Source organism: Hyaena hyaena, unplaced genomic scaffold (genome assembly GCF_003009895.1).
Source record: "Hyaena hyaena isolate Hyena2069 unplaced genomic scaffold, ASM300989v1 scaffold_530, whole genome shotgun sequence".
In the NCBI taxonomy this organism is placed as follows: domain Eukaryota; kingdom Metazoa; phylum Chordata; class Mammalia; order Carnivora; family Hyaenidae; genus Hyaena; species Hyaena hyaena.
The window spans coordinates 833470-855823 of NW_024081163.1; the positions used below are offsets into that span (position 1 = coordinate 833470).

Sequence of the window (22354 nt, forward strand, 5' to 3'; positions counted from 1 at the left end):
AGATTAGGGAATGGGAAACTCCTTTTCTTTTCCTCAGTCTCTCATTTCTTCACTTTGTCTGGCAGCAAAATGACTTGAAAAGCACGCCAGTTACATCTTTGTGATTAAGCAAAACTCCTTGCATTGTTTTTCTTTGTAGTTTTTCCTGAGGTGATTCATGTTTGAAAGAAGATAAGGCAAAACCATAACATGTCAGAGAAGCTGATAGGATATGAAGTTAACATGATGCATGGTAAAGATGAGAAATCCAGGAGAAAAAAAGGAGGTGCAAGGAGAAGTTTGTGAGAATTATTGTAACATAATGTTGAAAAATGATGATAATGGTAATACTTGAGAAGATTGAAATAAGCTGGTTCATTCTTGGTCTAATTTGGCAAATCATGGTTTAAGTATAGTATAACTTGAATTAGTTAACTTTGCAAGATTCTTTTCATCTGCAGAAATGTGGGACTGATGGCAAAGAGAATAGTTTGTAGGAAGAGAAAAGCTCAGATATTTATACATGGAAAAGAAGGGAAAATAGTAATGAGAGAATGGGTGGAATAAGAAATAACACACACATAAAAGAAATTTTAAAAGGAAAATGTAGAAGAATAGTGCATTTACAAAAATATGAAAGTAACTGAATTAATGCAATTTTTAATTTTTTTAATGTCTCAAATGATTACCTTGAACTTACAATGAACATTTTGTTATGTACAAGTAATACAATATTGAGCAAGCACATACAATCAAGGTATGGAAAGGTTTATTAGTCAATTCTCCATTGAAATGGAAATTCAGCATAGTTGAGGAAGTTTACCTTGAATAGAAACTAGGTCTTTTAGATTATCATTCTCGATTTTTATATAAATACAACTTGATTCTATATTATGTAATTTGTGACTCAAACTGTGTAATGTTTTTAAATCCATGGCTGAAGTCTTCCTTCTGCTTAAATTATAATAATAACCTAAAGAAGAGAAATCTTTTAAAAGTGTGTATCATGGTAGATATGGCCACATATGAATTATTTTTCTTATTATCATAAGAATCACCTTTTCCTTTCATCAGTCATGGGTTTTTATTGTTTCAAAGCTGACCTAAGATAATATGGTCAGGCATACTCTTTTGGTTCATTGAGTGAGTGTTATCAGTTATAATGAAGGGAGGTTTTAGAGCAAATGCCACTAAGCATACAAATATGTATTAAACAAACATGGAATTACAAAAAATAGTTCCTATTCCTTGTTTTATAAGTTGATTACATTCAGCTCTCAGTTATTTAGGTGCTTTCATAACATTTTCCATGAAAAATGCACTCATTTAGTACATAAGCCCATTTTAGCAACAGAATTCCACTACAGAATTCCACTACTTACCGACACAATCCTTCAAGCAATGATTAGACACACAACACAAATACCAGGTGCTTTACATTAAGTGTACAGCCTGCAAATTTGCTGCATTGTATGTGTTCATGCAGAACAAGGGAGTGTTTCTGAAATATTTTGACCAATCGACATAATCTGGAACATCACTAATATTTGTTCTTCATTGAAAAACATCTTTTTCAACATCTATTTAACATCCATTAGGCTTATTTTCCATGATCTCTTGTGTTGGTTATTAGAGACAGGCATAGGTGGAACACCTTCTGATTAAATGTTAGTTATACAGAAATGTGTACAGCAGAGTAAAAATCTTTATAATCTCTGTACTCTCCCATTTCTTCTGTGGATAACCACTGTTATCCTCCCAGATTTTTATCTGTATACACACTTATATAAATATATTTTTTTTAGCTATGAGAACTATTTTCTAAGTTCTCTAGGAAAAAAAAAGCTAGTTTGGTATTCAAGGCACTTAATAATCTGTTCCCCCAACAGGAACTGTCTAAACTAATTTTTCGATGTTTTATCCTATACATTCAGTGTTTCAGCCTCCCTGGACTTACAGTTTACTGCACATGCCATACCCTTTCCAGATTCTGTTCCTTTGATTATTCCATTCTCTGCCTGGAATGCCTTTATTTTTTCTATTTTATCTGATTATATATTTAAAATCTGTTTCAGATGTTATATCCTATGTGAATCTTTTTTTTTTTTTTTTTTTTTTTTAGTATTGTGGATTCCCTCCTTCCTTTCTATTTTCATAGTATTTTATATATAACTTGACTATAGCAATAGTCATCATTATAACAGCTATCAAGTATTGGCTCCACTGGGTGTAAGTTTAACTTTTTTACACTTATTTTATTTAAGCATCTTTCCACATTGCTGTAACTTACCTACTTATATGACTTTTCCCAAATAGACCACAGTTAACTTGCCCAACTTTATTTTTTTCACTTAAATCAATGTTATTTTAATTATTTTTTTAGTTTTAATTAATTTTATTTATTTTTAATATAAGGTATTGGCTTCCATACATCACCCTGTGCTCATCCCAACAAGTATCCTCTTCAATGCTCATTACTCACTTTCCCCTTTCCTCGATCAACCTTCAGTTTGTTCTCTATATTTAGGAGTCTCTTAAACTGTTTGCCTCCCTCCTTCTCTGTAACTATCTTTTTCCCCTTCCCTTCCCCCATGGAATTCTGTTAAGTTTCTCAAGATCCACATATAAGTGAAAACATATGGTATCTGGCTTTCTCTGACTACTTATTTCGCTTAACATAATACCCTCCAGTTCTATCCATGTTGCTGCAAATGGCAAGATTTCATTCTTTCTCATTGCCAAGTAGTATTCCATTGTATATATAAACCACATCTTCTTGATCCATTTGTCAGTTGATGGACATTTGGGCTCTTTCCATGACTTGACTATTGTTGAAAGTGCTGCTATGAACATGGGGTTACGTGCGCCCCATGCATCAGCACTCCTGTATCCCTGTATCCCTTGGGTAAATTGCTGGGTCATAGGGTAGTTCTATTTTTAATTTTATGAGGAACCTCCACACTGTTTTCCAGAGCGGCTGTACCAAACTACCCAACTTTAGATCCTAGTATATGGCAATATACTTGGACACATAATATGTCCTTAGCAAATCCATATATGAGAAAATAAAAATAAAAATGTTGCTTTTCAGCACTTGGTATTAAAGGAAATACATAGATCATAATTGTTCTTGGTGAATATAGACTAGAAAAGGTTACAGCATGAAGTGAATGCAAAAGACACAAGGAAATGGCATGTCTTTTTCCTGTATCATGTAGAGAATTCTATAGGTATGTTAGAAGATTGGGAAAAACTGAAGAAAATGCAAATAGATTGATCTTAGTCTAAGACACTTTAGCTTGAATTATTTGTTGATAGTTTTAGCCTTATGTGGGTATTCTGGGCAGTCATTATAGAATGAAATAATTTTCATCATGAGTGTAGTATAAGAGGTATATGCAAAATGAGAACAATGAGAGAAGATGAGAAAGGACTGCTATGAGGAGGGAATGGAAATTGTATTTACCTCTGATCTTCAAAATTTTTGCTGAATTTGCCTCCTAAAATAATTTGGAAAGATGACATACCACTTTGCAAATTTTAAAGTTACTATCTAGGATCACCTCGGTGGTTCAGTCGGTTAAACGGCCAGCTCTTGGTTTTGACTCAGGTCATGATCTTATGTTTCATGAGTTCTATCCCTGTGTCAGGCTTCACCCTGTCAGTGAGGAGCCTGCTTGGGATTCTCTCTCCCTCTGTTTGCCCTTCCCCACTCACATTCTCCATCTCTCTCTCAAAATAAATAAATAAACATTGAAAAATAAAAATAAGATGAAATGTTTTTTTTTTCCATGCATACCATCTCACTTCTGAATTCTGACTATATCCACTTCCATTTTTCTTGCTTCATTCATAATGATGGACCCCAGGATGAATGCATTCTTGAATTATCTATTTGTGTATATTCTTTGAGACTTTTATACCCAGGAGGCAATGCACCATAATATTATTTGGGATGAGCGGGACATATGCTTTCTTTTTTGTAAAATAGAAACAGAGCAATTATGAAAGGAAAACTGGTTGTTTGCAGGTGCTTGCATTAGGAAAGCGAATATATGGAGGTTGAGGATTTGGACATAGATTCAACATAGGCATTTATATATGCATTACTTATGAAAAATCTTTGTTTACGTTTTCTTGAAGACTCCTGGTATGGGTTATGTCTATGTAACTTCATAGGCATTGCACGGTATGATCATGAGGTAGATTGTGACACTGAGAATATACTTTCTGGTGCTTTGGTAAATACACCAAGCACCCTTTTTATATCGTATAGATACAGATATCAAGAATGTACAAATAACTGCAATCCCATGTTTTACCAATTACAAGACAAGGGGGAGATGAGTATGTGAATGATCAGAAGAGAAAGCTATGCTAGAGAAGAAATCCTTTTCCCCAAATGTACAGTGTACAAGATGAAGAGTTTGAAATTCTAAAAATAAGCAAAGGGAATTTCTAGGGTTTTTGAGTTCAACAGTATAGTCGTATGCTGGTTGTGATATTTGTTTCTTGAAAATACATTTCAATCTGGTGAACAACAAGGGATTAATTATTATCCCTTTCCTCAGTAATATAGACTATTATTTATGTGTAATCAAAGAACTTTTATAACTTGGATTTTCCTATAGTTTGTGAAATTTTATATTTTACCTGAAAAGCTTTTCATTTCTAGCGTAAAACATAGGCTAATAAAAATGATCAGTGTTTTTAAATTTAATTTTTATTCTCACTTTAAAATGGAATGCTTTGGTTTTAAAGATTAGTTTACAAGAATATTATAAAATGCTTAGAATAGGTGTTCACATCAATATTGATTTAGCTTTCTAAATGTAATGTATTTTAAAATATGCAACATTACCTATGGACTTAATATTTTCTATTGAGTTATAATGCACTATAGCATTAGAATAAGTCCAGCCAACATTAGGAAAGTTTCTGTTGAGCCATTTGTTTAAGTATTTGCAAATTCACTTAAAAATACTTATATTTTAAACATACTAAGATGTTGATATACAAGTATGAAAACTATGTGATATCAAGTTTATTCCCATTGCTGTATTGGGCTAATTTTTTTAAAACAAGAACCTGTGTTAGAGTTGAAGATCTCCAGATAGTTCTTATAGCTCAGAAGTATAAAACACAGTCTGTGGCTATAATTTAAGAAAAAAAATATTCCGACAGGTTCAAAGAGACTGGGGATAAAAAGCCACCCGTTTGCCTTTTTGTAGAAGCAGTAGCAATCTGCAGACAAGCTATTCTAGCTTCAAAACAGTATGGTAGATGGTTTTCTGGAACTTGCAATTACAGAAATCCACTTTAACCTTTCTTTCTTACTGGCAGGTGTCCCATTGGCTTGCAGCCAGAGGCTGCGAGTGTAGTGCAGCCGGTGTGTCCCCCAGAGTGCTGAAAATGCCTACACCCCAGCTGGCTGCTCATAATTGCACTGATTGTGGTCTGACAATCCAGAGCTCCAAAAAAGAAATGTGATGAATATACGAAAATATTTTACAAATTTGATCAGATTACAAATTTCACCTCTCTTTTTTCTCCTCTATAGATATGATATCTGCACTTATAAAAATAAGCCCTGTGGAACATTGGGTAAGTTTTTTTTTTTTTTTTTTAATGAAGGGAAGATAGTTCAGATTGTCTTTTCAGCTTTACACGTAATCATTACTTTGGTCATTTTCCTTTCTGACACATCTGAAATTACTCCCATAAATTGTTAAAAACTTGATCTTTGTGGTATGTCATTTACTAGGAAACAAGTAGAATGATGATTAAAAGCAACTTAGAAGGTGTTTCTAAATCTTCAAACAATCATGTTGAATCAAAAGTTACCACTCTATAATATATTTTCCAAAAATACCAAGGAATTTGAGAGCAAAGGAAAGCAAGCAATATCTTCAAATACCAGGCTAGGAGAGGAAAGGGGGTAAACTGGGGAGATACTTAAAGGAGAGATGTTGTGTTCTTAATATACTTCTTTTGGTGCAATTTTGTGGAATAAGTATACCCCTGTAAATTAAGATATTAGAAATTTTCAGTACCTGAACAACAATAAAATGAGTGGGAGGGAGGGAGAGAGAGAGAGGGAGAGAGAGAACAGGAGTATCATTATTTTGCTCCCCAGATATTTATTTTTTTGAAAAGCATTTCTGTAGTATTTTAGAATTTAAAAAATTACCATTTGTTGCAGAGTGTAACTTCATTCTGGTTAAAAGTTAACTGCAAATGTAAGTGGAGGAAAATGATAGCTTTCAAGTAGACTTTATTTTTAAGAACGGGCTTTTTTTTTTCTATGATAAATTTTTAGTGTCATAGCGACTTTTTACAGACATAAAAGTTAAGCACCTGAAGGTGAATTTTCTACTTTCTCTATGACAAGTCTCAATTTTCTTGTCTGTAAAGGAACAATTATGAAATCTATTCCTCTGCCCCTCATAAGAATTTCAGGAAGATCAAATTTAAGCAGAGGTGGGAGAAAAGGTGCTACCCAGTTTCCTAGAGAGCTTGGAATGTCACCTGTTTAGAGACTAAAATTTGTCTTGATTTTTATCTGCCTTTCCACTCTTCTCCTACCCCATTTCCCTCAGGATTTAAGGGTAAAGAAATCTCTATTAACCAGTGATGAGTATTTATAGTGGAGAAGCTTGCTAGTTAAAAAGCCATTAGGCTTTTAGGGAAAGAGCTGTATTTCCTTAGAGGTCTCACACCAGAAAGATTTAAATTTTTAGGTTAATAGGCAACTTAATTCATTGGAAAGGGCCCCAAATGGGAAACTAACAACTGGCTGTGACAGTTTCATTGCATTACCCTTTACTCTTTATTTAGGACTTTGTTCCTCAATTTCCTTATCTATGAAGTAGGAGCAGTATCTTCCCTTATGCACAGGAATATTGTAAAGATCTTTTAAAGAAGGATGTTTACTAAAGAAGTACTATAAAATGCACTGGTATTATTACTTATTGTTTAACCTAACCACTCTATTCTTGTTCGAATTCTATAAAACATTTACAAAGTGCTTTATCAATTTTGGATTCAATGGCCACTAAGCTTCAAAGCTAGAGCTTGTATTTTTCTAGTATATGTATATTCTGAGGATATACATATGTGTGTATAAATACACTTTCTATTCTGCTTTTTGCAGGTAGATTATTTACACTGAGATATGTTCTTCATTAGGATAATAGTAGTAACACTGCCTGTACTTTTGTTGTTATTTTTACCAAAGTAGATTCAAGATAGCTTTCTATCCTACATCTCTTTTTTTTTCCCCAAAATATGCATTCCAACTTTTATAGTTTATTAATTTCCCAAATGAATGCAATAATACTTTAGTACATGTCAATGAATTTTCAAACTCAGTATAAATTATTTTTCAAATTATAAACCATTATAATTTATCTTTTGTATTATGTCATGGTAAAAACTGAGTGCATATATTTACATGTATTGATGGTCATATGTGGAAAATAAATTATTAGTACAGAATTTATCAGGTTTTTTCTGTTTGGGTGGTTATTCTTGACAACCTTAATGTTGGTTTTATGCCAATACTTGGATATTTTACCTTGCTTAGTACCTCTGATGACCAATTGTAACATGGCTAAGTAGATTTAAGGGTGCAAACTGTGGCCATCAGACTGAGGAAATCTAAATGACCCATATAGTAATCAAACCCCTATTAACACAATCACACGTAAGAAGTTTGACAACTTTGATTTTATAGGAATACAGAAAGTTGTAGGGGTTGTGAAAAGAACATCTAAATTATTTTATTTCAGTTAAGATTTAGCTCTGTATTTTCAACTAGTAGTTATTTCCCAAATATTTTCTTTCCAAAGATGTTCTTTTAGTAGAATAGCTAAGTTAATTTTCAATCAGATACAGAAGTAAATCTGTGCTTACAAATACCCCTTGGGGAGTCACTGAGAAAAATATTACCACACAGCATATACCAAACAACCACTATAACAACAAACAAAAAGCTAACCCATGGAATAATATATTTTGGAAAATAGAAGAAATGTTAATTTAACAATAATTATTCTTTGTAATTGTTTTTTAGCCAAATTTCATAAAGCTCAAAACAGAAACATAATTCAAACAATGTGACTTTGTTCTTCTTGTATCATGGATGATATTGAACTCAGTAGCTTAAAGCCACATAATTTATTACTGCAAACTTTTTTTTTTTTTTTTTTTTTGGATTCTTTCCTTCTTCTCTCTCTCAATGGAATTTGGAAGTAACATTCAGTAAATATTTTTGATTAACAAAAATCAAGTCACCTTGCCCCAACTAGTCCCTCTTTTTCCTTCCTCTTCTTTAGGTCACAAGATTTCTTTTTTTTTTTTTTTTTTTTTTTTTTTTTTTTTTTTTTTTTTTTTATTTATTTCTAGGAGAGAGAGAGAGAGAGACAGCGTGAGCAGGGGAGGGTCAGAGAGAGAGGGAGTCACAGACTGAAACAGGCTCCAGGCTCTGAGCTGGCAGTCAGCACAGAGCCCGACGCGGGGCTCGAACCCACGAACCGCGAGATCATGACCTAAGCGAAAGTCGGACGCTTAACCGACTAAGCCACCCAGGCGCCCCTAGGTCACAAGATTTCTAAGTCAATGGAAGGGCACTACAAGATAACATTAGTATTTATAATAACTCAGAGAGGCAGAAATCAACTTCTTCCCCAACTCTTGCTCCTTCCACATTAAACAGTAGGAAAAGCAAACGGTCTATTAGGCAATCTAACACTGACTTCAACTTTGTTTCAGTGTGCCTATTATGTTCATATTTTATATTAGAAGGTACAGAGAAACAATTTCTAGAGCTTTCTTGTCAGTAAAAATATTAACTAAATAGCTTTTACTGTTCCAAATTAGTGTAGCTGGGAAATTGTACCTAACATAGAACATTGTTTATTGCAGTCAATAAATATTCATTGAATTGAATTAGAATCACTTTTTGTGGGAAGATAATTATGATTTGGGTAATGATAGTAGACTACTAACATATAAAATGTTTTTCCCACTTTTCCTTCAATTTCTTCTAAATAGCTTTCATCTCTATATGTGTTAAATATGATTTGGCATCTGTTTCTTTATAATACATGACATTTTATCTTTCACACAAAAATTCTTTTTTTCTAAGCACTGTTTTAAAATTATGTACTAATTCACAGGGCATGATATTTATTTGGAAGTAAATATGAAAGCTTTTACAAGCCAAAATTCCCAAGGGAGGAATACCTTGGAAACATCACATTTCACTAAAATCAGCAAGTTAACACTGTAGTTTTTGCTTTATTAGTAAAACTAATGCGTTGAAGGGGGATGGGAGAGGGGATAAATACACTGAATGTGTGAATGACTTGCTTTCCATTAAAATACCAAAAGAAATTGTTGCATCACTACCAGGACTAATTTCAAAAGATTTAAAAAAATGCAAAACGTATTTTTAACAGTTCTCCTTTTTCTGTTTTGAATCATTCATTTCTGCTTTTATAAAAAAATGTCATGTAAAAAATCTATTTGGGATTCCCTTTTTTTGGTAACTAGAAAGTTGCTTGTATATTTTTATGAACCCACTAAACTTAAACAGATCTCTTTAGAAAAATAATGTGGATATATTTTGCTTTCTACAGCCTAAAGAATGTTAAAATAGAAATGCTTTCTTGAATTCCCTCTTCTGGCTCAAGTTACTAGGTGGTCCCAAGTTACCAGAAGTAAAATTTATAAATCTAACCCCTAGTCTAGACATTTTCCAGCACTGACTGCAGTTCAAAAAATATTAATGTCTAGCCGGCAAAGTGAAACTCCCCCCAGTGATTTTGCAAATGACTAGAAAGTTAACCTTTTGCCAACTGCTCCTTCTGTGCATGGAGGTTATTAAAAAGAATCCAGGCATTTATAAGTATGGGCTTTTTAAGACTGAAACACCTTGGCTTGACCCTTTGTGTCTCCTTCTGTTTATTCAGGCTTGGCCTCTGTGGCTGGAATGTGTGAGCCTGAAAGGAGCTGCAGCATTAATGAAGACATTGGCCTGGGTTCAGCTTTTACCATTGCACATGAGATTGGTCACAAGTGAGTGAGTTTAAGAAAATCAAAATAAATTTTAGAACTCCACTCTTTTGCGCAACTCATAACTACCGTGTGGAACGCCTGTGTTCAACCATATTTTACTGCCTTTTTGTCTGATTTCAATAGAGAATGTTACCATTTGAGGTGTTGAGATAAATCATCTTAAGAACTGGAGACTTGTTAAATAATCTTTATCATTCAATGACCCCTATTTTTAGAGTGGTGAATGTATCACACGTAAGTTTTGTTATATATATTTGAAATAATTTATCTTTAGCGTGGTCTGTTCATCACCTAGTTCCTCCAAGTTAAATTGTTTTAGTAATCTGTCTTTTCCTTATGTGACAATACCTGTATATTTTAAAATCACTATTGACACTGCTACCATAAAGTCTACTCTGACTTTTCACTCTTCATACAGCTGTGAACATACCTTTTCCAGACATAAAGTTTGTGCAGTCAATGCTGTGTAACTTGTGTTTTCAGGTGTACTTGTATGTCATTGAAAACACACACACACACACTCAAAACTGATGTTACAAAGAGTGGTGAGACATCATTCTCATCACTTTTTAAGAGGAATTAGAGTTTTTAATATTTGCTTTAAATAAATCTTTGTCCTAAATTGTCCTATGGCTACCCCCCCTTATACACACACATAGCAGTAAAATCCTTACTTTCTTTATTTCAAGCAGCAGGCAGTAGTAAATGTTAAAGCCTGTTCATGTGGAAGGAGAGAAACTTGAAAACTTTAAAAAGATAGTCAAACATTTTTAAGTAAAATAAGCAGCCTATTTGCAGAAACTCCTGACATTTGTATGATTTAAGTTTTACAGTCTGCTTTTTTGGTAGAGAAATGGATGGGGGAAAAGAAGAACAAATAAAAATGAATGTTTATTATACACTTGCCTCAGAGGTCATTCCTGAGAAATCTGTAGTTTACCTTTTTTGTTTTTTGTTTTTTTTTTTCAAAATTGAGAGTGAAATTGAGTCAGTCTGTTGCATTATTTTGAAGATTGCAATTTAAAGTTTACCAAATTAGTGTTGATTTATGTGTAAAGGCAAATGACTAGCAAGTTGAAACCTAACTTGATTCAGACATGAGGAAAAGTCAGTATTACACTTTTAATGAAGTCCAAAAAATATTGGTCTTCTAGTTTCCATTGCAATAAAGAGCAGAACAAAAAGGCAAAGCCTTCTGAACCAGTCAGTTTATCTTCAACGCACTTAAAAATCTGGCTCATTAATGACTGTCATAATCTTATGCAACCAGACTGAATTTAATAGGTTCTGTTAGATTCAATTACATTGAAAGGTTAGGACAAGTAACATACAGTGGATAAACAATGTGTGTATGAAAGCACCATTACCACATGCAGTCACAAGTTAGTGTCAACATATGCCTTGTAAGGCTCATTCTTGTATGTACTTAATAGCTGAGGTTAAGGTTTATCTTTCTTTGTGTTTTTTATTAAGATGAAGATTCTAACTGACCTCCTGTCAGACTTCATACACTCCTTTTTGTTGTTTTTGGCCTCTTAGGTAATTCCTTTTAATTCTTCGTAAGATGAATGGTTTGTACCTTATGTGGAAGACTGTGAAAGAGAAATAGAATATGAATTTACCTTTTAAGATTTATATGGTTTGGAGTAACTTTATTTCACAACTAATTCTTGTTTGATAATGTGACTGCTAAAAATGAGGAGGTGGGGAATCTACAAAATGCTTTATATTGAGTGCCAGAAAAAATCCTTCCACTTAACAATGTTATTTGACAAACTGAAAATCAGGTATCTATCCATGTCCAGTTGATTAATGGGTCAGTTTCCTCTATTCCCTTTTCCCCAAACAGCAACACAGGGTATGTCTAATATACCTTTTTCAATATAGCAAATTATTATTATTTGGTTAGCTAGGAAAATCTGTTTCATGGAAGAAGATCCCTTTACTTGTTTTTAAGATCTTAGGGCTTAGTTTTAAGGAACTTAGCAAATCAACTCTGGCACAACTTATGGCATCACTAAAATACAATCCCCTATTCTTCCTGAAACAAAGCAACAGCCATAGTAAATATATCAGGTACAGTTTTCAGTTAGAGTGTGCTGGATTTTTATAACTTGTATCATTTAGTAGGATGGATGTTAAGTGATGTGATGATATCTGCAGATTCATCATGGCGAAGAATATTTGACTATAAATTACTGAGAATGCCCCCATTGAGTCACTAGACTGAAGATTTTCAATGTATTCTTTACATTGTGTAGAATATGGTTTTGCACCCACTGTATACTCCTGTAGGTATAGAATATCCATTTTAAGCAGCTATGGGATAACTTTTTTCTTTGAGTAGGCCTTGGTGACCAGTTTTTTTTTTGGGGGGGGTAGCCCATATGGGAATTGAATTAGTGACCACTTTTATTTCTCTCCATTCTTTTGTGAAAACAAGAAAGATTGAGGTTTATGCTATATTTAAATGACATGTCTAGCTATACACCAAAGGGAATTAATGAACCTTATAGAAAAGAATGTTCATTGAAAGATATTTTTTATTAATAATGTAGTTGCTGTAGGTTTCAGCAATTGAAAAAAATATATGATGTTGAAAGAGGGTGGCAAGAATTCAACCAGACTTCTTTGTATGTTGAGAAAAGTCTCATGTTTCCACGTGGTACAAAAATAATCTTAAAAAGATATCTTAAAAATATTCATAGTTTTTAGAGATCATGTTGAAGTATGCAGGACTAATGTGACACGATGTCTGAGATTTACTTTTAAAAGAAAATGAAAAAAAAAGATAAGGCAAGAATAGCAACATCTTGAATTTTATCATCTTGAAAATGTATGGATGGGAGTTTATTATGTTACAGTCTCTACTGTTGTACATGTCTGATATTTTCTCACAAAAAGGATTAGGTCCTAAGATCATAAATCTTTTAACTGACTTAGTTCATTTATTAATTAATCATGATTTAGTGAACTATAACTCTGATTTTGAGAGAATTTATGGAAGTGTTTTACCAAACGCTACAGGTGTATATTGGCCTTGCTTTTCAAAATCAGTACCAATGTTTGGTCTTACCAATAGGGGTACAGAAGATTGGTTAGGAGATGATTATTTATTTTTAAGGAGAAATGTGGCAGACTTCAGGATAAAATAGTAAATTAGGTTACTGTTATACCCAGATCGCAGTATCCTCAACGACCAGAGACCACCGGATAGACTGAGTCACGCATGCAAAGGCAAAGGGCTTTATTACAGGCTCGAGCTCGGGCTCACAGACTTTACCAGCCTAGTGGATCCGTGCTGTGAGCCCCGAACAAAGGCAGAGTAGGGTCTTTATGGGGTTTGTGACGGGGGAGTTACAGAAATTGTGGCATGGGAACAGTGATCCAATCGTAATTATTCAACATCATTGACAGTGGGTTTAACCATACACATTGTGTAGAGTATTCGTTACTTTTGGCGGGATCCAATTACAACATTTAGAGTACCTTTAAATTTAACCAATTACAGAGCGAGCCTAGGGTCTTGTTCGGCAACTAACGGGTTAACTTTAACATTAGGTAACAGAGTCGTATCTATGGTTTCTATCTATAGGCCTCTCCCTCAGTAATGTGGAGGGTGGTTTCTCCTGCCTTGGGCAATGTATAACTGCCTGATAGTTTCCGGGAAGCTGAAACTTAGGCCTTCTCGTTTAGAGGGGAAACTTAAAGCCTGTCATGGAGTCAGTTTGGTTTAGACTTGTGTCCTTACATTACCTGTGTTAGGAAACTCTTACTACTATTTTCTTTCAGCAGAACTTCCCTTCTCTTGTTGCAAGTACCTAGGTGTCTCTATCTGGTTGATTAGGACTGTACTTTCATAATAGAAGGCTAATAATTAACATCCACTGAGGTATTTGAGACTGTATTTGGGACTTTAAAACCTTTGTCTAGTTTTGATATCAAAATAGTATTAGTCTTATAAATGAGTGAAGAAGTATTCTATTTTCTGGAAGGGTTTGCTTTCCCAAGAGTACATTTTAAAATAACATTTTGGCGTAATTTACATACAGTAAATATGCATGCATTTTGTGTATGGATCAATAAATTTTGGCAAATGTATATAACCATTTAATCACCACCACAATCAATGTATCAACATTTTCATTGCCTGTCTCCACCCTCATCCCCTTTCCCCTGGGTCCAGACAGCCACAGTTCTACTTTCTATCATTATAGATTAGTTTCATTTAAGTGGACTTACATAGTGGGTACTCTTTTATGTCTAGTTTCTTTCCCTTAGCATAATGCTTTTGAAATTCACCCATGTTGTGCATACTAGTAGCTTTGTTGTTGTTGTTGTTTTCTGAATTGTATTCCCTATCAATAGCAATAGCGCCTACCACATTTTAAGTTTTTTCTAGTTTTGGGCTCTTATGATGAATACAGCTACTGTGAACATCATGTACAAATATTTGTTTGGACATTTACTTTCATTTCTCTTGGGTGGTACGGCTGATAGTATGGTATGTGTTAGGTTCGTTTTATCATAAACTGTTTTTCAAAGTGTCTGTATACCATTTTGCATCCCCACTAGCAATCTCTGAGAGTTCTTATTACTTCAAAATCTTTGTCAACATTTGTATTTGTCTTTTTAATTTTAGCCATTATTATGCATTTTGTTGGCATCTCATTGTAATTTGAATTAGTTAATCATCTATTTTCCGGTAAATAATGATGTTAGTGATGATGAGCATCTTTTCATATACTTATTTGTCATTCATTATCTTCTTTGAATATCCATTGAAATCTTTTTTCATTTTTTTTTTTTTTTAACTGAAGTGTTTTCTTCTTATTGAGCTGCAAGAGTTCTCAGTATATCCTGGGTAAAAGCTTTTGTCATATATACGTAATGTGACTATCTTCTCCAAGTCTGGTATTTGCCATAACTTTAAAAAAAGTTGTTTTTTTTTTAAAAAAACAGGTGTTTTTTAAAAACACAGAATTTAAAATATTTGATGAAGCATAATTAATTTTTTTTCTTTTACAGTTTGTGTTTTTTGTGTCCTAAAATGTTTTGTGTACTTCAAAATTGTGAATTTTTTCTTCTATATTTTTGTATAGAGGTTTTATACTTTTAGCTTTTTATATTAAGATCTATGATCCATTTAAAGTTAATTTTTTGTGTAGTTTGAGATAACAATTCAGGTTCATTTTTTGTCATCAATAGCTAGTTGTTTTAGCATAGTCTTAAACAAAATCAGTTGGTTTGTAGTTTTCTTTTAATGGTTTTGCTGAGTTTTGGTATCAGAATAAAGTTAGCCATATAAATTGTTCTATTTTCTGGAAGATTTTGTACACATAAGGTTAACGTTGTTTCTTCCTTACATGTTTGATAGAACTCACCAATTGAAGCCATTTGAGCCTGGAATTTTCTTTATGGGAAGATTGTTGATTAATAATTTAGTATTTAAATTAAATATAGGAAACCACATTATCTAAATCTTTTGAGTTTTTTGTTAATTATGTCTTTTAAAGTATTTAGACTATTTTAACTAAATTGTCAATTTATTATCATACAGTTCATAATATTCTTATTGTCTTTTTTAATGTCTGTCATATGAATAATGATGTTCCACCATTCATTCTTGATATTTGTAATTTGTGTTTTCTCCTTTTTTCTTTTTTTTCCAGCTTTATTGAGATATAATTGACATATAACATTGTATAAATTTAAGGTGTACAACGTGATGATTTGATACACGTATATATTGCGAAATGATTACCATGATAAGGTTAGTTAACACATCCATCACATCATATAATTAATTACCTTTTATTGTGTGTGTGGTGAGAACATTCAAGATACACTCTCTTAGGAACTTTCAAGTATACAATACAATATTATCAACTATAGTCACGATACTCAACGTGAGACCTCCAGAACTTATTCATCATAAACTGGAAATTTATACACTTTGTATACCTCTATTTTCCTTCACACTCTAGTCTCTGACAACCACTAGTCTATTTATTGTTTCTAGGATTTCACCTTTTTTAGATTTTACACATAAGTGAGATAATACAGTATTTGTCTTCAGTCTGACTTATTTCACTTATAATGCCCTCAAGGTTCATCTTCATTGAACCAAATGACAGTATTTTCTTTCTTTTTATGACTGAACAATATTCTAGTGTGTGTCTGTTTGTGTATCTATATACCACATTTTTCTTTATCCATTATCCATCAGTGGACACTTATGTTTTTTTCTAAATTGTAACTATTTTGAACAGTTTTCCAATGAACATGGGGGTGTAGGTGTCAATCTGAGATAATCATTTCATTTCCCTTGGCTGTATACCCAGAAGTGGGATTTCTGCATCATATGGTAGTTCTACTGTTACTTTTTTGAGGAAACTCCAAACTGTTTTCCATAGTGGCTATACCATTTTACATTCCCATCAACAAGGGTTCCCTTTTCTCCACATTCTTACTGGCATTTGTAATCTTTTGTCTTTTCATATTAGCCCTTCTAACAGGTGCGATATGGTATCTTATTGTGGTTTTGGGATTTGCATTTCCCAGATTGGTGATGTTGAGAACCTTTTTCCACTATATTTTCCTATAGGTCTTAAACTTAAATCTTTAATTCATTTTGAGTTAATTCTTATGAGTTGTGCAAGATAGGGGTCCAATTTCATTTTTTTGCAGTCCAGTTTTCCCATCACCATATACTAAAGAGACTATTCTTTTCCCATTGAGTATTCTTGGCACCCTTTTAAAATGTTAGTTGGCCACATGTGTGTGTGTGTATGTGTGTTTTTCTAGATTCCCTATTCTGTTCCATGGCCTCCAGTTCTGTGATGCCACCAGCTTTGTTCCTTTCAAGATTGCTTTGGCAATCTTTGGGTCTATTGTCATTTCATACAAATTTTAGGATTTCTGTGAAAATTTTCATTGGAATTTTGGTAGGAATTATATTGAACCTATAGATGGTTTTGGGTAGTTTGAACATTTTAACAGTATTTCTTTTATCAATTTCTTATTGTCATCAGTATACAGTTCTTTTACCTCTTTGATTAAATGTACTTTTAAAGTTTAATTTAATTTTCTTATTTATTTTGTGTAAGCTCAGTTGGATTCTGACTCTTGGTTTCAACTCAGGTTATGATCTCATAGTTCTTTTACGTCTTTGATTAAATGTATTCTTAATCAAATCGTGAGCCTCAATTGTGAGATTGAGCCCAATGTTGGGCTCTGCACATACAGCATAGATCTTGTTTGGGATTCTCTCTCTCCCTTTCTCTCTTCCCCTCCCCTGCTCATGAGCATGCGCTTTCTGTCCCTCTTTATCTCTGTCATAATAAGAGAGAAGGGTGTCTGGATGGCTCATTCAGTTGAACATCTGACTTTTGATTTCAGCTCAGGTGATGATCTCATGGTTCATGGGACTGAGCCCCACCTCAGGCTCTGTACTGACAGTGAGAAGCCTGCTTAGGCTTCTCTCTCTCTCCCTCACTTTTTGCCCCCCCCCCCAACTCACATGTGTGCACTCTCCCTGTTTCTATATATATATATATATATATATATATATATATATATATATGTATGAATAACAAAATAATAAAATAATTGCTTTGCTGCTATCATAAGTTTTGGTTGTTGTTTTTCCCATTTATGTTTGTCTCAAGGTAGTTTTTATTACACTTTTGATTTTTTCTTTGACCAATTGATTGTTTTGCAGGCTGTTGTTTAACTTCCATGTATTTGTGAATTTTCCTGCCTTTTTCTTGCTGATTCTTAGTATCATACTACTGTGGTCATAAGAGTCTTGAAATGATTTCAAAATTAAAAAAAAATTTTGGGGATACAATTTTTATCATAAATACAATCCCTACTTAATTTAGCCAATGTTTATCACTGTGCTAAGTGTATAAGTAAAAATTATCAACACCAGTTGTGCACCTGGCTAAGTCAGAGGAGTGTGTGACTCTTGATTTCGAGGTTCTGAGTTCAAGCCCAACATTGACCAAGGAGATTATATAAATAAATGAATAAACTTAAAAAATATACCAACACCCAACAATCTCATCAAAACTGAAATTAAAATTGTTCTATTCCATCCATTATTTTTTTGTTAATGGATGTATGCACATGTACTATATGCACTATTATTTTTTATTAAGTTTTTAATTTTAATTCCAGTATAATGAACGTACAGTGTTATATTTGTTTCTGGTGTACAATATAGTGATTTGGCAATTCTCTACATTAGTCACTGCTCATCATAATAAGTATATCTTTAATCTCCTTCACCTATTTCACCCATCCCCCCCCCCCACCTCTCCTCTAGTAACCATCAATATATTCTCTATAGTTAAGAGTCTGTTCTTGGTTTGTCTCTCTTTCTTTTTTTCTTCCTTTGCTTGTTTATTGTTTCTTAAATTCTACATATGAGTGAAATCATATGGTATTTGTCTTTCTCTGACTGACTTACTTCACTTAGCATTATACTCTCTAGCTCCATCCATATTGTTGTAAATGGCAAGATTTCATTCTTTTTTATGGCTGAATAATATTCTTATGTGTGTGTGTTTGTGTTTAATTCTTTTTTTAGGCTGAATAATATTCTTGTGTGTGTGTGTGTGTGTGTGTGTGTGTGTTTACCACATACATCCTTATCTGCTCATCTGTCGATGCACACTTGGGCTGCTTCCATAATTTGGCTATTGTAAATTCAGTATTTTTAAATTTGTTAAGGCTTGTATTGTGATCTGTTGTGTGCTCTATCCTGGTGAATATTTTGTGGATGCTTGAGAAGAATGTGTATTCTGCTAATGTTGGATTGAACAATCTGTATAAGTCTTTTAGAACCATTTGGTCTAAAGTGTAGTTGTAGTCAGATATTTCTTCATTTTCTGTCTGAGTGATCTATTCATTGTCAAAAATGAGATATTGAAGTCCCCAGCAATTATTATATTGTTTATTTGCTGCTTTAGTTCTATTTATATTTGTTTTATATAATTAGGGAATCCATTGTTGGGTGTTTATAATAGTTACATCCTCTTGATAAATTGATGGCTTTATTATTATATGTGACCTACCTTGTTTCCTATTACAGCTTTTGAGTTAAAGTCTATTTTGTCTGACAGAAGTTTAGCTCTCTCTCTCTCTTTTTTTTTTTTACATTTGCATGGAATATCTTTTTCCATCTCTTTACTTTGCACCTATTTGTTTCCTTAAAACTGAGGTGAGTCTTGTATAGGCAATGAATAGTTCATTCTTACTTTATTATCCACTTAGCCTCTCCATGTTTTTTTGATTGGATAATTTAATCCATAAACAGTTAAAGTAATTATCAATATGTAAGATTTAGTAATGCCATCTTATTATTCGTTTGCTGGCTCTTAGGTAATTCCTTTGTTCCTTTCTTTCTCTCTTACTGTCTTCCTTTGTGAATTGATAATTTTCTGTGGTGGTTCATTTTGATTCCTTTTTATTTATCTTTTGTATATCTGCAGTAGGTTTTTGCTTTGTGATTGCCATGATCTTTACATAAAACATAGTTATAACAGTCTATTGTAAGCTGATAACAACTTAACTTTGATTACATACAAAAACTCTTCTTTTATAATCTTTTTGCCATATTTTATATTTTTGTCACAATTTACATATTTTTATATGGTATATCAATTAAAACTATTGTAGCTATAGCTATTTTTATACTTTTATTCATTCTTTAACTTTTATACTAGAGTTAGCATACCATCATAATATAATATTGTAATATTCTGAATTTGTCCATATATTTTTCTTTTCATGTGTTTTCTATTTTCAATGTGTTCTCATGTTATTTATTAGCATCTTGTCATTTCAGTTTGAAGAACTTCATTAAGCATTTCTTATAAAACAGGTCTGGTGATGATGAACTACCTCATGTTTTTTATAGCCCTGGAAAGGTTTCATAACTCTTTCATTTCTGAAGGACAGCTTTGCCGAGTGAAGTGTTGCTTGGCTGGCAGGTTTCTTTTTTTTTTTTTTTTCTTTCAGCCCTTTAAATATACTCTGGTCTCTCTTGGTTGTAGGGTTTCTCCTGAGAAATGTGTTAATAATTGATGGGAGTTCCCTTGTATGTGATGAATTTTTTTCTCACTGCTTTTAAAATTTCCTCTTTGTCTTTCATTTTAGAAAGTTTTTTTTAAGCGTATTTATTTTTAAGAGAGAGAGCACACACGTGCTTCAGCACACAAGAGTGGGAGAGGGCAGAGAGAGAAGGGGCAGAGGATCAGAAGCAGGCTCTGCACTGATAACAGAGACCCCAGTGTGGGGCTCAAACTCGCGATCTGTGAGTTTGGCCTGAGCCAAAATCAGATGCTCAATTGACCAAGCCACCAGTCATCCCTTTAGACAATTTTATTTTAGTTTGTCTTGGAATAGATAATTTTCATTTGGAACTGTTTGTATACTTATGAGCGCCATGAACTTGGATGTCCAAATCTCTCCCCAGATCTGGGAAGTTTTCAGCCATCATTTCTTTTAAAAAAAATTTTTTTTATAGTTTTTATTTTATTTTTGAGACAGAGAGAGATAGAGCATGAGCAAGGGAGGAACAGAGAGAGAGGGAGACACAGAATCTGAAACAGGCTCCAGGCTCTGAGCTGCCAGCACAGAACCCGACGCAGGGCTGGAACCCACGAACCGTGAGATCATGACCTGAGCCGAAGTCAGACGCTTAACCGACTGAGCCACCCAGGCCATCCCATTTTTTTTTTTTAATCTTTTAAATCTTTTTAAATCTTTATAAGGGAGAAGCTTAATTCATCAATTTTATATATCCTCCCTTTCATAAGAAAGGACTTCAAGCTATAAATTTCTTTTTGGGCTCTTCTTCAGCAGCATATGACATTTCATTATTCTGTATTGCTGTTTTCATATATTTTGTGTGATTTCTTCTTGGATTGTGGTCAAATAATATATTCCATTATTCTGAGCCTTCTATTTTGAAACTTGCTTTATGGTCCATCATATTTTCTATCTTAGTGAATGTGCCTTGCATCCTTGAAAAGAGAGTATTATTTGTTGTTGTTGGGTGGAGTGTTGTAGCATTTTCATTTACATCCATTTGTTTGATAGTATTGCTCAAGTCTCCTGTATTCTTAAAGCTTTTTTTAAAATTTTTGATCTATCAATTTTTAATAAAGGAGTATTGAAATGTCAACAAATGTATAGATTTGTCTATTTCTCCTTTTATTTCTGTCAGCTTTATTTAATATATTTTGAAATTTTATAAATACATGCATTCACAAATAGATTGTCTTCTTGATTCATCAATTATTTATCATTATGAAATATCTCTTTTTATTCTTAGTAACATTACTTCTCCAAAATGTTTTTGTCATTAATATAGTGAATCTAGCTTTCATCTTACTGTTTCCATGGTATATCTTTTTATATCCTTTTACTCTGGATTTACCTATATTTTTATATTTACTCTTTTTTAATGTTTACTTTATTTTTGAGAGAGATAGAGGGAGAGAGACAGAATGTGGGCAGGGAAGGGACAGAGAGAGGGAGACACAGAATCCAAAGCAGGCTCCAGGCTCTGAGTTCTTAGCACAGAGCCCAATAAAGGGCTGAAACTCACAGACTGAGAGATCATGACCTAAGCTGAAGTTGGAAGCTTAACTGACTGAGCCACCCCAGGTGCCTCCCCACCCCCCCCACATATCTTTATATTTAAAGTGGATTTCTTTTGGATAACTTGTAGTTGGGTTTTGCTTTTTTTTCCAGTTTGACAATTTCTATTTTTTAATTGTATTTTTTTGTTCATTTACATTTAATGTAATTAGTGGGTTTTGGCATTAATCTAGCTGCTTGTTGCCTAGTTTCTCCTATTTGCTTTCGTTCAATTTTGAATGATTTTAATTCATTAAATAGTTTAAAATATGTCATTTTATCTTCACTATTGGCTAATTAACTATACCTCCCTTATTTAGCTATCTGTCAGTACATTAATGGTTTACAATGTTGATCTTTTATTTATCACAGTTTATATTCAGATAAAATTGTTACACTTCATTGGGGTGCCTAGGTGGCTCAGTTGGTTAAATGTCCAACTTCGGTTCAGGTCTTGATCTTGTGGTTCATGGGTTCAAGCCCCACTTTGGCCTTCTGCTGACAACTTGAAGCCTGGATCCTGGAGCCTACTTCAGATTCTTTGGCTCCCTCTGTCTGCCCCTCCCCTGCTCTCTTTCTCTCTCTCACAATCTCAAAAATAAATAAACATTAAAAAAAATTTTAAAGGAACATGCTGCAA

The 22354-nt window shown here is 33.3% G+C and overlaps 1 protein-coding gene across 1 annotated transcript in view; it reads left to right on the forward strand.

Moving 5' to 3' along the window:
* LOC120247563 (A disintegrin and metalloproteinase with thrombospondin motifs 6) overlaps positions 1 to 22354 on the forward strand; it is a 161247-nt gene that overhangs the window by 111411 nt on the left and 27482 nt on the right. The window contains exons 7-8 of the mRNA XM_039255536.1: positions 5540 to 5583; positions 9954 to 10059. Of these exons, the coding sequence (XP_039111467.1) occupies positions 5540 to 5583; positions 9954 to 10059 (150 nt within the window). The remainder of the gene's footprint in view (positions 1 to 5539; positions 5584 to 9953; positions 10060 to 22354) is intronic.